This window comes from Mastigoproctus giganteus, chromosome 13 (assembly GCF_048544385.1).
Source record: "Mastigoproctus giganteus isolate SK-2022 chromosome 13, ASM4854438v1, whole genome shotgun sequence".
NCBI lineage: Eukaryota > Metazoa > Arthropoda > Arachnida > Uropygi > Thelyphonidae > Mastigoproctus > Mastigoproctus giganteus.
In genome coordinates, this window is record NC_143587.1 from 162,601,712 (window position 1) to 162,618,111 (window position 16,400).

General features: G+C 38.9%; 1 protein-coding gene across 1 annotated transcript in view; it reads right to left on the reverse strand.

Annotated features, from left to right (window-relative positions):
- The window catches only part of LOC150076565 (uncharacterized), a 308,265-nt gene that overhangs the window by 174,376 nt on the left and 117,489 nt on the right, over positions 1 to 16,400 (reverse strand). Inside the window, exons 5-6 of the mRNA XM_090387038.1 lie at positions 10,852 to 10,914; positions 1,350 to 1,428 (exon numbers count right to left, since the gene is read on the reverse strand). Coding sequence (XP_090243164.1) covers positions 1,350 to 1,428; positions 10,852 to 10,914 — 142 coding nt within the window. The remainder of the gene's footprint in view (positions 1 to 1,349; positions 1,429 to 10,851; positions 10,915 to 16,400) is intronic.

The following is a 16,400-nucleotide window of genomic DNA, read 5'->3' on the forward strand; positions in this document are numbered from 1 at the left end:
ATAGACTTCAGGAATGGTCAGAAAAATGGCAGCTGTGCTTTAATCCAACAAAGTGTAAGGTATTACACCTGGGAAACAGTAATCCCAAAAAAACTTATTCACTTGGTGGAGTTCAACTAAACCCAGTACTGGAGGAAAGGGCCTTGGGTGTTACGATACGGTCAGACATGAAATTCTCTGAGCATTGTAAACAGGTTGCAAGGAAGGCCCATGGTGTCCTATCGATGATCTATCGAACTTTTGCAAGTAGAGATAGGGACGTGATAATCCCATTATATAAGGCCTATGTTAGACCACACTTGGAATACTGTGTTCAAGTATGGAGACCGCACCTGAAGAAAGACATCGAGCTTCTTGAAAGGGTGCAAAGAAGGGTAACTCGCCTGGTGAGATCGGCAAAAGGGCGTCCTTATGAAGAAAGACTTCGAATATGTGGGTTGCAGAGTTTGGAAACTAGACACCTTAGAGGAGATTTGATTGAGGTGTTTAAGGCTCTGAGAGGCATCAGTAAAATGAATGAGGACGAAATTTTCAAGATTATAAATGATGCTAGAACTAGGGGACATAAATTCAAGTTACGGGGGGAAATGTTTAGATTGGACTGCAGGAAGTTCTATTTTAGCCAGCGAGTTATAAATTATTGGAATAAGTTGCCTTCATGGGTGGTAGAGGCCGACAGTTTGGGGAAATTCAAAGGTCATCTGGATAGTACTTTCGGGTAAGGGAAGCGCATAGGATGATAGGTTTAATTTCCTTTTTATTTATTTTTTATTTTATTATTATTTTTTTTATTTATTAATTATTATTATTTAGTTATTTATTTATTTATTTATTTTTTGTTTTTATCATTGTTTTGTTCGGATTTTTTTTTTTTTTTTTGGCTGGTGCAGCATAAGCCATAGGCTTTCTTGCACCATGCGGCCGTTACTAATACTAATACTAATACTAACAGTACACCGAAAGTGAGTGGTGGTTTTTAAAGTCATAGCAGTACACTGCATTTTTAAAGTCATAGCAGTACACTGTCTTCATACAAAAACAGTCTCTTCATACTAGGAGGTGTCTAAAGATGGCAGCTCCTGGTGCCTGTTGATGGCATTAAGTGAGCAAAGAAACTGAGAGCTTAGCTAATAATACACAAAGATCAATAATTAGAGTGTATTTATGCTAACAGGCATTAAAAACATTTATTTTTTAAAACTCTTAAATGACCACATGTTAATGTGGTCATTTAATATATGATTTAAGCAGCATTAAAAAAAAAATTCCAATTAGGCAGAAAAACTCATTCAATGGAAACTAATTATATATATGTGTATACAAAAAGGAAGCAAACAAGAAGCACTTACAGTTATCATATGACATTACTTGTTCCCCCCGCTCAACATCAATGACAGCCAGCCTTCTAGCTGTAGTAGCAGCCAAAATCTAAGGGGACAAAATAAACATTACCAGTTTGAGAATGAAGCATTACATTTTTGATATCAACAGAATATCAAAAAGTTGCTGTCAATATTGACAGCAACTTACAGTTTCAATCATAATAAAAATAAGAAATATACATTCACCCATCATTAAAATACAGCTACCTGCCTAATAACATGTTTGGTCTCCTTAGGCAGCTGTGACCTACCATGGTAAGGACTTCCCTAAGTGATGACCAGTACCTATGATGTAATTTGAATAATTGACTATGATCACGAATCCATACCTCTGATACTCCTTTTCAGTCAAAGACTTCTGAAATTATTGAAAAATATCAACTGGATTAAGCTCTAGAGAACTGAATAGCCAAGAAAAGATAGAAAGAAAAATATTCACATATTCCTTGAACCACATCTCCAAATTCTTGCATGGTTTTTTTTAAAATATCAGAAGTGGGTTGAACTGTGTAAGTGATGAGACAAATAGAATGTCAGTAAATAAATTCTGTATACAGTTTATGAATTATGTTTATCCATACACTATTTACATATATTTGGATGAAAAAAAAATATATTCTTGTCTGAAATGCCCAACTAGAGTTAAAAGTAAAAGAAACCTTTATAGAAATTCTTCCAGTCTTCAGAAAGAATCAAACCTCAGACTTTTATTAAACAAGAAATCCACAGCACCATGAAAATGGATCACCACTGGAGAATAACAGGAGCATTAATCAGAGCACTCCAGATTCTGCATTCAGATAAAGTTTTGCTACTCCATAAAACTTATTGCTATATGCCCTTCCTATCTGTTTAAGCATTAAGTGTTTAAGTAAAAGTTTAAAGGAAGAAGCAAAAGAGGGAAATCATCAGCCATAATTTTGAGAGCATCCTTGGATTCAGGAGAGGTTCCTATTGATTGGAGATGTGCAAATATCTAGACTTCCAGTTCACAAAGAGGGTCAAAGGTTAAATGAGCAATTACAGACCTATAAGATTTGACTTCTGTTCAAGAGAAATTAATGGAATCACTGGTTAAAGAAGAAATGTGCCACCATCTAGAGGCACATTTCTCCACCGTTATACAGCAGTCACAGCATGGATTGGTCAAAGAGCAAATTTGTTTAGCCAATTTGATTGGATATTATAATGCAGTTGTTGATATTGGGATTAACAACACAAGGGCTACTGAGGCCAACTTCTGTCTGTTCATTGTTTATTTACAGGCAACATATAGTTAGAGATGTTAAATTATATGCACTTGTACAAGCCAATATGTTTTAGATACAATAAAAGTTCTTCAATATTTGCTTCATTTCCTAAGAAATTAGATAAATCAGGTGATATATTCAACATGGAGAGTGATTGAAAAGTGTTTAACCGGAAGGTTGAATATAGAAAATGTTCAACCAGAAAATGATAGACCGTAAGTTTCATCTGACAGGATGAGCACTGAGGTGGGTTTTCTCCCAATAAGAGGAAGAGATGAGTATGATGAGTGTGTTCTATTCTGGCTCTTGCCAATACCACTTCCTCTCATCTGTCTTGTCTTAAGCCAGAGAACCACAACTTTGGATCTTTTATTTGGTAGTGAGTTTATTGTTGGTGTTACTTTACCAGATATGTGACCAATTGTCGATGCATGCTTTGCAAATGATGGGTTTATAGTCAGTGTGAGGAGGGGAGAGAGAAAAAATCGTGAATGTTTAGTGATAAAATCAGCACTTTCATTTCCTGGAATGCCAAAATGGCCAGGGATCCAGCAAAAACTGATTTACTGATTGAACATGCTGCAGGAGATTAGCTGGGAATGAATGTCTTTCAAGGTAGGATGAGAAGATGAGCAATTCTTCCTTATGGCAAAGATAGCACTGAGGAGTTGGTGTAAATTATGGCAGGTGAGATGGAAAGTTCTATAATTTTACTAAGTGCTAACTTGATAGCATATAATTCAGCTGTGAAGACACTGCACGCTAATGGTAATGAGGCTGTAACATTAAGTGAATTAAACACTGCAGTAGCACCTACTGTAATGGCAGTTGTTTTGTTGTTTTGGTTTTTAGGAGCATTAGCAACTAAGGCCATGTTGCTCCGGGGATATACGGTGGTCATTCCCTGACCTTTCCACATCCTCCATATTTGGTAGGCACAGGCTCAAACTCTGGTCTAATCAAGAAGCATGTGCTAAGCACTGCTGCTCCTGCCCACCTGGCTATGGAGGCGCCCCTACCGTAATGGCAGTTTAATTCGTCAGTATAGATTTTATAGGCATGAGAGTTCAGAGTAGAGTGAGCTGAGTGCAACTGCTTGATATTGCAACATTCTTTTCCTACTGAAGAAAGTGTACATCGTAAGAGGCAGAAATGTATGTCCAAGGTGGAACAGGTGCAGCTGTATTGTGGAAAATATCACTAAAATCCATATTCCAACTCTGAACAGGCAAAGGGGTGTGCTTATGAATAAAGGCTTAAGTTTTGGAAGTTGCAGCATATGGAGAGTAGGCACCTGCGAGGTGATCTGATTGAGGTGTAAAGGCCTCGAATGGTTTGAGTAGGCTCAATGCTGGCAGGATACTTCCGCTTGCTCAGACTAAGAACCTGAGGAGGCATAGATTCAAATTGAGGAAAGACAGTTGTAGAATATATGGTGCAGAGATTGCCTTTAGCCAACAGGTAGTTGATTGCTGGAACAGACTTCCATCTGTTGTTGTCGAAGTTGACAGTTTAAATAAATTTAAGGCTGAACTAGACAAACATTTGGAGTGACCGGATGGGTGAAATGGGAAGCATTTTTTTTTTTTTTTTTTTGTTTTTTGGTTGATGCTGTATAAGCTTGCTTTCTTGCATCATATGCCTCATCTAATGCTAATATGCTGCTTGACCTTTTTCTCTCACAAACAACCATTTTAAGTACATGGCTGAGGTAAGAAAGTCTCTAGGCATCTCAGATCACATCTTGATGATAGTCTACTCCAATGGAACCTTTCTCTCATGGTCATTCTACACCTCGTGTTGTTTGGCATTTTGAGAATGCAAAATTGGATAATCTGTGAAATTTCCTTTCCTTGATTAAATTATTATTTCAAATCTTCTGGTGTCAATGTTTGCTCAGATCATGTCAGTGAAATTATTCTTGTAGGAACAAAATTCCTAAGAGTAGATAACTTGCTTCTTGTCCAAATGGTAGCCAAGCATTCTTGTCTCCTGCCAAAGCTATTAGTTGCAACTTTTGCCCAACTCTGTTCCCACATCTGTCAAAACCAGGTGGTGCTATTGCCATTTCAGCCAAGGATAAAGCTGACCTGTTAGCATCCTATTTTTCTTCTAACTCGTGTATTAATGATCTTGGTAAACCACTTCCCACCATTCCCAGTACACTCAATTCAATGTCTCTTGTGGTCTTCAGTCAAAAAGATTTTGATGATTCTTGATGCTAAGAAAGCTCCAGGTCCTGATGGTATTTCTCCACTTGTTCTCAAAACCTGTGCTCCTAAACTTACTCCTGTTCTGTGTTGCCTTTGTTCACTTTCTTATTCTAAAGGCTGGAAATTTGCTCATGTCCAGCCAGTTCCTAAAAAGGGTAACAAATCCCTCCCATCCAATTATTGTCCCACTACAATTACTTTTACTCTTTCTAAAGTAATGGAATATCAATTAACCACCAACTCAAACTATCTAAAAACCTTCATCTGATCAATGATTACCAGTATGGATTCTGTCAGTGTTGATATTCTGGCTTATGTTACCCAGGTATGGACAAAAATCAATGAAAAAAGTTAGGTGAAACAACTAGTGGCTCTTGACATTTCAAAGATCATGTTTGGCATAAAGTTCTTCTAAGTGAGCTTCCACCTTATGGTTTGCCAACCGTTTTTTGTAACTGGGAATCCAGTTTGGTCTCTGATTGCTCTGAATGTGGGTGATGGTGTATGGCTCTCTCTCTCCTGACTACTCCACTAATGCTTTTGTTCCCCAAGGTTCAGTTCTTTTCCTCTTATAAATTAATGATCTTCTTCCATTGACCTGAAATCCTATCCACAGTTTTGCTAATGATAGAACATTCCATTCATTGCAGTTTGAGACCTTCAAGTTTGAGAAACCTTGCTCAAACAGCTTCAACTTCTTGATTATCTGCTACTAATTCCTTAAATGCTGATCTACTGTAATTTTACAGTAGGGTAAAGATAACTTAATTGATTTCAATCCTTCTAAAACTCAGTCCTGTCTTAGATCTAGCAAAAAGGATTCTTCTGATCGTATGCTTATCTTCGACGACACTCCGATTTCTAGGCAAGATCATATCTCTCTATTGGGGATTACCCTGATTTGTAATCTCTCTTGGCATAAGCACATTATAAATATTGCTTCCTCTATATCTGAAAAACTGGGTTTTCTGTTTTGCTCTCCACATTACTTTTCTTCCAAACAGCTGTTCACTCTGTACAAATTTCACAATCACTCTACCATGGAATATTATTTCCACATCTGGGGATGTGCCCCTAAAAAATCTCTCAGGCTTCTAGGTTCCATTCAAAACAGCACACTTAGCTTAATTAATGACTCATATCCAATAGTCTCTCAACTCTCTGTCTCACAGACAATCTGTTTGCTGCATGCTTTCTCTATAGATGCTTCCATGGGCACTGTTTTTCTGAATTGCTTCTATAATTCCCACTCTCTCTTTAAAAGCAGTCAGAATGTGTGCCATATCTAGTCAATATCCTTTTACCATCCAACTTCAAACTCACATAACCAAATTTTCTTCTTCCTCATTTATTCATTAAACTTACATTTTCGGGAACAACCTTCCTTCATACATATTTCTTTTCCTGAAAATTACAATCTACAGAAATTCAAGTCTAATATCAACAAATATCTTCTTTTAGCTTCTCAACCTTCAACCCATGCACGGTCTAAGCACTATATGTTCTAATAGCTGTCATGTTTGGGGTTTTAATTAAAAAAAAAAATTTTAATTAGTGGGATTGGTGGATGATTAGCATCAGTAGAGGCATATGAGGCAAGAAAGCAAGCTTATGTAGCATCAGCCAAAAAAAAAACAAAAAACCCACTCCCATTTCACCCCTCCGTTCTTCAGAAATACCTGTCCAGCTGAGCCTTAAATTTATTTAGGCTATCAACTTCCACAACAAGGGATGGAAGTCTGTTCCACCAACCAACTACCCGCTGGCTAAAGGCAAATTTCTGCACATCTGTCTTTCCTCAATCTGAATTTATGCCCACTCAGGTGATTATTCTGAGCAAGAGGAAGAATCCCATCAGCATTGAGCATGCTCAAACCATTCAAGGCTTTATACACCTCTATCAGATCACCTCGCTGGTGCCTAGTCTCCAGACACTGTAATTTGCAAAACTTAAGCCTTTCTTTGTAAGAGCAACCCTTTGTTCCATTCACTAATCTTGTTGAAATTCTCTGTACTCGTTCTAGCAGCTCTACATCCTTCTTGAAATGAGGTCTCCAGACCTGTATACAGTACTCAAGGTGTGGCCTGACCACTGCCTTATACAAGGGAATAATCACCTCCTTATCCTTGCTAGAAAAATTCCTGTATATCATTGACAAGACACCATGAGCCACTCTTGCAGCCCATCTGCACTGCTCAGAGAACTTCATATCTGCCTGCACAATTACCCCCAGGTCCTTTTCATTCTCCACTACTGTCAGTGTAGTACCGCAGAGTTGATATGTTGCTCTGGTGTTACTGTTTCCCATATGTAGTACTTTACATTTGTCAATGTTAAACTTCATTTGCCACCTCTCAGCCCATCTGTTTAACCTTTCCAGATCCTGTTGCAGCAGCATAGCGTCAGTAGTGTCCTTAACAACCCTGCCAACCTTTGTATCATCTGCAAACTTGGACATTAAACTTGATATCCCATCATCAATATCATTCATAAACACCGAAAACAACAACGGACCCAACACTGAACCCTGAGGAACTCCACTAATAACATTAGTCCACGTTGAGCAGTGTCCGTTGATTATTACCCTCTGTCTTCTGCCACTCAACCATCCCCTTATCCATAGCAGCAATTTGCCTCCAATGCCACACTGCTCCAATTTGTGCAACAGTCTTCCATGTGCAACAGTATCAAAAGCCTTTCTAAGATCCAAATATATAATATCAAAGTTATTCCCTGCATCCAGTTCTTTTGTGACTACATCATAGTATCCAATCAAATTGGTCAGGCAAGACCTGCCCTTAACAAAACCATGCTGCGTCTGAGCTATAACTGAATTCTTGTCTAGATGATCCTGCAGTGCTTCTTTAACCAGTGCCTCCATTAATTTACCTGGAACAGAAGTTAAACTAACAGGTCTATAATTACTTGTGTCAGCCTTTGACCTCCTTTGTGAATTGGGGTTACATTTGCACATCTCCAGTCTATGGGTACCTCCCCTGAGTCCAAAGAAGCTCTCATAATTATGGCTAGGGGTTTGCTTACTTCCTTTGCTGCCTCTTTTAATATAACTGGATAGATCCCATCAACCCTAGGTGCCTTTTTTATGTTTATCCTCAACAATCTCTCCTCCACTTTCCTCTCAGTTATTACAAAATCATCCAGCTCACTGCCAATGTTTACTTTCTCTACATCATTCTCCTTCCTGAATAACTCCTCATGCGTGAATGTAGATGCAAAATACCTGTTTAGATTGTTAGCCACCTGAGCAGATCCTCAACTGTTGAACCATCAATATCCAGTGGACCAATCTGATTCATCCATTTCCTTCTTGAGTTTAAATAGGTAAAGAACTCTTTTCTGTTTTTCTTTGCATCCTTTGCCAAGGATTTTTCGTAGTCTGCCTTTGCCTGCCTAATCTCCTTTGTGACTTGGTTACAGACCAACTTATATCTATCATAGGCTTCCATGTCACCCATTAATTTGTATGTATCCCATGCATCTTTATTCTCTGCCACATGTCTCATTAGCTCATCTGACAACCATTTAGGACTAAACCTTGAACAATATTTCTTAGTTGGTATGTAAAGCCTGGTAGCCTCCAAGATTAGTTCCTTGAATGCTTCCAATTTTGAGTTTGCTCTTGGTAACATCATCAGTTGGTCCCACTGTATAGAATTTAAATATTGTCTCAGACCATCATAGTCGCCTTTACGAAAACAAAAACCCTTCCCTTTACCTCTGATGGTAGTTACCTCCTTGAGTAAATCCCACTTCAACACACTGTGATCACTGCCAACCTAGTGGTTCATTTATCTGCAGATTCTTAATGCATGAAGAATCACTACTGATAATCAGATCAAGATCTGTGGTACTACATTTCCCATATGTAGTACCACAGAGTTGATATGTTACTCTGGGTTTACTGTTTCCCATATGTAGTACTTTACATTTCTCAATGTTAACTTCATTTGCCATCTCTCAGCCCATCTGCTCAACATTTCCAGATCCTGTTGCAGCAGCATAGCATCAGTAGTGTCCTTAACAATCCTGCCAACCTTTGTATTGTCTGCAAACTTGGACATTAAGCTTGATATACCATCATCAATATCATTTATAAATACAGAAAACAACAATGGACCGAAAACTGAACCCTGAGGGACTCCACTAATAACATTAGTCCACGATGAGCAGTGTCCATTGATTACCACTCTGTCTTTTCCCTCTCAACCATCCCTTTATCCATAGCAGTAATTTGCCTCCAATTTGTGCAGCAGTCTTCCATGTGCAACAGTATCAAAAGCCTTTCTAAGATCCAAATATATAATATCAAAGTTATTCCCTGCATCCAGTTCTTTTGTGACTGCATCGTATTATCCAATCAAATTGGTCAGGCAAGACTTCCCCTTAACAAAACCATGCTGTGTCTGAGCTATAACTGAAGTCTTGTCTAAATGATCCTGCAGTGCTTCTTTAACCAGTGCCTCCATTAATTTTCCTGGAACAGAAGTTAAACTCACAGGTCTATAATTACTTGTATCAGCCTTTGATCCTCATTTGTGAATTGGGGTCACATTTGCACATCTCCAGTCTATGGGTACCTCCCCTGAGTCCAAGGAAGCTCTCATAATTATGGCTAAGGGTTTGCTTACTTCCTTTGCTGCCTCCTTTAATATAACTGGATAGATCAAATCCACCCCAGGTGCCTTTCTTGTGTTTATCTTCAACAATTTCTCCTCCACTTTACTCTCAGGCATTACAAGATTATCTAGCTTACTGCTAGAGTTGAATACACCTCTGGCATTCCCCTCGCTGAATAATTCCTCATGTGTGAATGTCGATGCAAAATATTCATTTAGTCTGTTAGCTACCCGAGCAGGATCATGAACAGTTGAACCATCGATATCAAGTGGACCAATCTGATTTATCCCCTTCCTTCTAGAGTTTACATAAACAAAGAACTCTTTGCTGTTTTTCTTTGCAAACAAATGATTTTCTTTTTTTACTGGCTAGGCTCCCCCATGGAACCAAAAAGATATCAGGGCTAAACAAGCACCATAACAATAGTGTTTCCACCCTGAATTCTATCCCTTACAAACCACAAGGGATGGGGTATGACTAACATGGCTGATCTTTGCAGCCAAACCCACTAGTCAGTTGAGATCCTATGTGAGCCATCCCAAGACCATGTGTCTTGTTGAAGCCAGAGTGATGCATTGAAGATAAGCCCCCTCAACTATTGGGATACCCCATTCCAAGTTTCACTGGCTAGGCTCCCCATGAAACCAAAAGGATGCCAGGGCTAAACAAGCAGCCTGGAACCTATGCTGTGGGCACTGGATCCCAGTAATGATAGTCTGGTTGACCTACAGTCTCACTAGGAAGTCTCATCTGAATCTGCAGATGGCAGTGTTGAGCAGAAGGCAATTATCTTGTTATAGAGGCAATAGTTAGGAACATTTTGTACTGCATATGAAGATTTGTTGGAATGGGTGAAGAAAAGAGCAGCAAGATTAGTCTGGGGCACAAAAAGATAGTTTACCAAGAAAGATTTCAGTTCTTTGAAGTGAATCATCTGGTAAGAGACACCTGCAAGGAGACCTGATTTAAGTGATTAAAGCTTTAAACAGATTAAGTAAACTAAATGTTTAGTTTTAGCAGAGGCATATGATGCAAGAAAAGCAAGCTTATATGGTGTTACCTCACTTGCCCTAAAAGTATATGCTCTTTGTCCCACTTGCCCCAATCACATTTCTATTGTGATGTATATGTAACTGTATCCACGATTTTATCTTGCAGTCAGCTGTAAATGTAACACTTACATCAATATACTGCTTTGTTATCTTTTTTATTTATTTATTTATTTTTTTTTTTTACTTCAATAGATTGTAGGCATGGAAAGTGTCACATAAGTGGACAAAAATTCTTATTGCTGCTTTTAATAAACTGTGATTTTGCCGGAAGTGGATATGACTTATAAATAAACTAAAATTATCAAAATTCCTTACCCTTGATCCATCACTGGTGAATCTTACTGCATTTACATTTCTGGCTAGTCCCATTGTTGTTATCTATAAGACAAATACCATCTGAATTAATGTAATAAAACATTCAAAAACTAACAGTTTTATCAAAAAAGTGAATACTATGGAAAAATAATTTTACATAATCAAATGAATCGTTTGATTTGATTCATTCATTTATGGAAAATCATGATTCAATCGATGATGGTATAATCGAAATAACTGAATGACTTGCTGTAATTTTCATTTGTAGCAAATGGCATAGCTGACAGGTCGTAATCGAATCGATTATGACATGTTGATTATGGCCATCACTACAAAATACACATAAAACATTTTGTCTAATGAGTTCTGTGAAAAGCATAAACTAAAAAAAGTAGTAATATGTACACAATGTTTATACAAGAACTTCAACTGGAATATCACAGTTTTTATTTTTCTTATAAGAATGTATCCATAATTTGACTATTTTATGTAGTTCAGCACATATAGTTTTATAATTTTTAATTTCACTTGTTACATCTGAATTTCCTTGATAATTTTGAAATATTATATTTTATCACACAGTGGTGCTCAAAAAATTCCATCACTTGCAAAATGCCCAGAATTTCTGTAAAATTTGCCAATATATCATATATATTGTATAACAGCCACCTTATTACATCATCCATCTCTAGCAAACTCTCTTAGATGATGTCACATGCCATACATGATTATATCACCCCAGCGGTAACATAAATACAGTGGATATGCCACAAGCCTAATATTCTATGCTACGGCAATAGCTAAGTTTTCGCAAATTAACACCATGGAGGAAAAGTGTTGTTGCTGCGTTGAATACAGAAGGATATTCTACACATGAAATAGCTAAAAAGGATTCACTGTAATCAGTCAACAGTGGCACATTTATCATAAAGGTTATTAGACACTGGCAGTCTAAATAGAAAGAAAGGAAGTGGATATCAATGAATATCTTCTCCAGCTTTCTTTTTGGTAGTTGTTGGTGCATCGGCTTCTGTGGCCATAGCGCACCTCCCAAGGTTTTTGCAGTACTCTGATCCAAGCCCGAGGTGGGATTCGAACCCACGACCTTTGGGTTGCCAGGCAGGCACTTTACCCACCTGGCTAGCCCGGTTGGCATCTTCTCCAGCGCAGGACATATTTCTGGTCCATTTGTGTATCTGAAACAGAAGATCTTCATTGACAGATTTCAAAATAGCATGATAGGAGGATACAGAAATAAAGGCAAATACTGCTAGAGTACATAGATGCCTTTTTTCCATCAGGATTAGAAGAACATCACCCAAGAAAAAAGCCAATTTTGACACAAAAAATGAAAGCCCAGCATTTAAAGTGGGCAAAAGAGCACACTAGTTGGTCTGAGGATCAGTGGAAAGTGTTATTTTCTCTGATGAATTATAATTTAACCTGCATGGTTTGGATAGCCAGCAGACGATTAGACAAAGAGTAGAATTTCATCCTGACTGTATTGTCTCCACAGTGAAGCATTCTACATCTCAAAAGATATGGGGCTGTATTTCACATAGAGGAGCTGGTAGTCTTGAATTTGTGAAGGGTACAGTAAATGTCAAGGTGTACAAGGACATTCTTGAGACAAAACAAATTACTTCTTTCATACATCTATCACAATTATAGATGAGATCACTACGGAGATGTTGTCAATTGCATGTTTTAGGTTAACTCTGCACCATGCCAGAGTCAAAACTATAAATACTACTTCATAAAATTAGCAAACGTTTTAAATTTATGAAATGTTGTAGGTGCAAAAATGGTTCAAGGTTAAATCAATTCCCCACAATAACATGGCCCGGGAACAGTCCAGACCTCAATTGAACTGAATATTGTTAGAACAAAATGGGTGTTTCAATAATGCGGATTTACTTAACAAATACAGGTCACTGTTGAAAAAAAAGCCGCGAATTAGGGTTGAATTTGAAAGTGTCTGCAATTCTGCCCAGACACGATAGGAGGGAGTATATGATGAGAGCCTTGTCGATCAATTCGGCACTCGAAAGATTGTGCAAGGCTCAAGGGATAGAATTTTTTTCAGCCTGGTCTGTACTTGTTAAAAGGAGAGACTGCTTCTACAGGGATGGGATACACTTAAATAGAAAAGGTGCAAGAATATTTGCTGATGCTATCGAGGCAGTGTTAGGTCGGTCAGAAAACTGCTAGCTTGGGGGGTGGGATAACAAGGACTTTATTTGGTTTTTAGGAGGATTAGAAACTAAAGCCATATTGCTCTGGGGATATGCGGTGGTCATTCCCTGACCTTTCCACATCCTCCGTATTTGGTGGTCACGGGCTCAAACCCCGGTCTAATCAAGAAGCATTTGCTATGGATATAAGAACTAATAGATTAAAAGTAGCCACTGGCAGATGTAAAAGTGACTCTTGCATTGCTTCTATTGGAATGAGCAGCAACCTGGAAAACAAGATGCAGGGTATTTCAGAGGATGCTGGGAGTCATAGCAGTGCAAATAAACACATTGGTTGTATTAGGGTAGCTAAGAATGATTATATATGATTATAGTGCATGTATACTTGCATTTACACCAATGCTAGGAGTTTGGTAAATAAATTTGATGAATTTGAGGTATTGCTCAAAACATCAAAGGCAGATATTGTTGGGATATCAGAGACGTGGTGTCACACAGATATAAGGAATGCAGAAGTGGAATTTGGGGAGTACATTGTGTACAGAAAAGACAGACAGGATAGGAGTGGTTATGCTATTAATTAAGAAACACAAACACCAAGGAAGTGAAGCCAGTCAACATCGCTGGACAGTGCAGTGTCAAGTCAGTTTGGTGTGACATAAGCATTGGGAGATCAAAATTGAGAGTAGGAGTGTGCTATAGGCCTAATGACTCTGATGAGTATAATAAGAAACTGAACAGGGAGAAACTGTAAATAGAGTGGGCCAGTAAATCAGAGTCTTATAATGGGGAATTTTAATTTCCCAGATATTGACTGGAATTTGTGGGTTGGTCACTAGCAAGGCTTTTGTGGATTTATTGGAAGATTGTTTTTTTACATCAGCATGTTCGGGAGGCAACTAGAGGGTTTGGTGTTTTTTTTTTTTTTTTTTTTTTTTTTTATTTAGGAGCATTAGCAACTCAGGCCATATTGCTCTGGGGATATGCGGTCGTCATTCCGACCTTTCCGCATCCTTCGTATTTGGTGGTCACGGGTTTGAACCCCGGTCTAATCAAGAAGTGTGTGCTATGCACTGCTGTTCCTGCCCAACTGGCTACAGAGCCGCCACAACTAGAAGGAGTAATACTCTTGATCTGCATGATTATCAGTAGTGATTCTTCATGTATCAAGAATCTGCAGATAAAGGAACCACTAGGTGGCAGTGATCACAGTGTGCTGAAGTGGGATTTACTCAAAGAAGTAACTACCATCAAGGGTAAAGGGAAGAGTTTCTGATTTCGTAAAGGTGACTACGGTGGTCTGAGACAGTATTTGAATTCTATACAGGGGGATCAACTGATGATATTGCCAACAGCAAATTCAAAATGGGAAGCATTCAAAGAACTTATCTTGGAAGCTACTAGGCTTTACATACCAACTAAGAAATACAGTTCAAGGTTTAGGCCTAAATGGATGTCAGATGAACTAATGAGGCATATGGCAGAGAAGAAAAATGCATGGGATACATACAAATTAACACGTGACACAGACGCCTATGATAGATACAAGTTGATCTGTAACCAAGTTACAAAGGAGGTTAGGCAGGCGAAGGCAGATTACGAGAGATCCTTGGCAAGGGATGCCAAGAAAAACAGCAAAGAGTTCTTTACTTATGTAAACTCTAGAAGGAAGGGGATGAATCAGATTGGTCCACTTGAGATCGATGGGTCAACTGTGGATGACCCTGCCCAGGTAGTTAACAAACTAAATGAATATTTTGCATCGACATTCACACATGAGGAGTTATTCAGCGAGAGGAATGCCAGAGGTGTATTCAACTCTAGCAGTAAGCTAGAGAATCTTGTAATAACTGAGAGCAAAGTGGAGGAGAAATTGTTGAAGATAAACACAAGAAAGGCACCTGGGGTGGATGGGATCTATCCAGTTATATTAAAGGAGGCAGCAAAGGAAGTAAGCAAACCCTTAGCCATAATTATGAGAGCTTCCTTGGACTCAGGGGAGGTACCCATGGACTGGAGATGTGCATATGTGACCCCAATTCACAAAGGGGGATCAAAGGCTGACACAAGTAATTATAGACCTGTGAGTTTAACTTCTGTTCCCGGAAAATTAATGGAGGCACTGGTTAAAGAAGCACTGCAGGATCATCTAGACAAGACTTCAATTATAGCTAGGACACAGCATGGTTTTGTTAAGGGTAAGTCTTGCCTGACCAATTTGATTGGATACTATGATGCAGTCACAAAAGAACTGGATGCAGGGAATAACTTTGATATTATATACTTGGATCTTAGAAAGGCTTTTGATACTGTTGCACATGGAAGACTGCTGCACAAATTGGAGCAGTGTGGCATTGGAGGCAAATTGCTGCTATGGATAAAGGGGTGGTTGAGGGGGAGAAGACAGAGAGTGGTAATCAATGGACACTGCTCATCGTGGACTAATGTTATTAGTGGAGTCCCTCAGGGTTCAGTGTTGGGTCCTTTATTGTTTTCTGTATTTATAAATGATATTGATGATGGTATATCAGGCTTAATGTCCAAGTTTGCAGACGATACGAAGGTTGGCAGGGTTGTCAAGGACACTACTGACACTATGCTGCTGCAACAGGATTTGGAAAGGTTGAGCAGATGGGCTTCGAGGTGGCAAATGAAGTTTAACATTGACAAATGTAAAGTACTACATATGGGAAACAGCAACCCCAGAGCAACGTATCAACTGTGTGGTACTACACTGACAGTGGTAGAGAATGAAAGGGACCTGGGGGTGGTTGTGTGAAGCAGATATGAAGTTCTCTGAGCAGTGCAGACGGGCTGCAAGAGTAGCTCATGGTGTATTGTCAATGATATATAGGAATTCTTTCTAGCAGGGATGAGGAGGTGAGTATTCCCTTGTATAAGGCAATGGTCAGGACACACCTAGAGTACTGTATACAGGCCTGGAGGCCTCATTTCAAGAAGGATGTAGAGCTGGTGGAATGAGTACAGAGAAGGGCAACTAGATTGGTGAATGGGACAACGGGGTGCTCTTATGAAGAAAGGCTTAAGTTTTGCGAATTACAGTGTCTGGAAACTAGGCACCAGCGAGGTGATCTGATAGAGGTGTACAAAGCTTTGAATGGTTTGAGCATGCTGAATGCTGATGGGATTCTTCCTCTTGCTCAGAATAATCACCTGAGAGGGCATAAATTCAAATTGAGGAAAGACAGATGTAGGATAGATGTGCGGAAATTTGCCTTTAGCCAGCGGGTGGTTGGTAGCTGGAACAGGCTTCCATCCCTTATCGTGGAAGTTGATAGCCTAAATAAGTTTAAGGCTCAGCTGGACAGGTATTTCGAACGAACAGAGGGATGA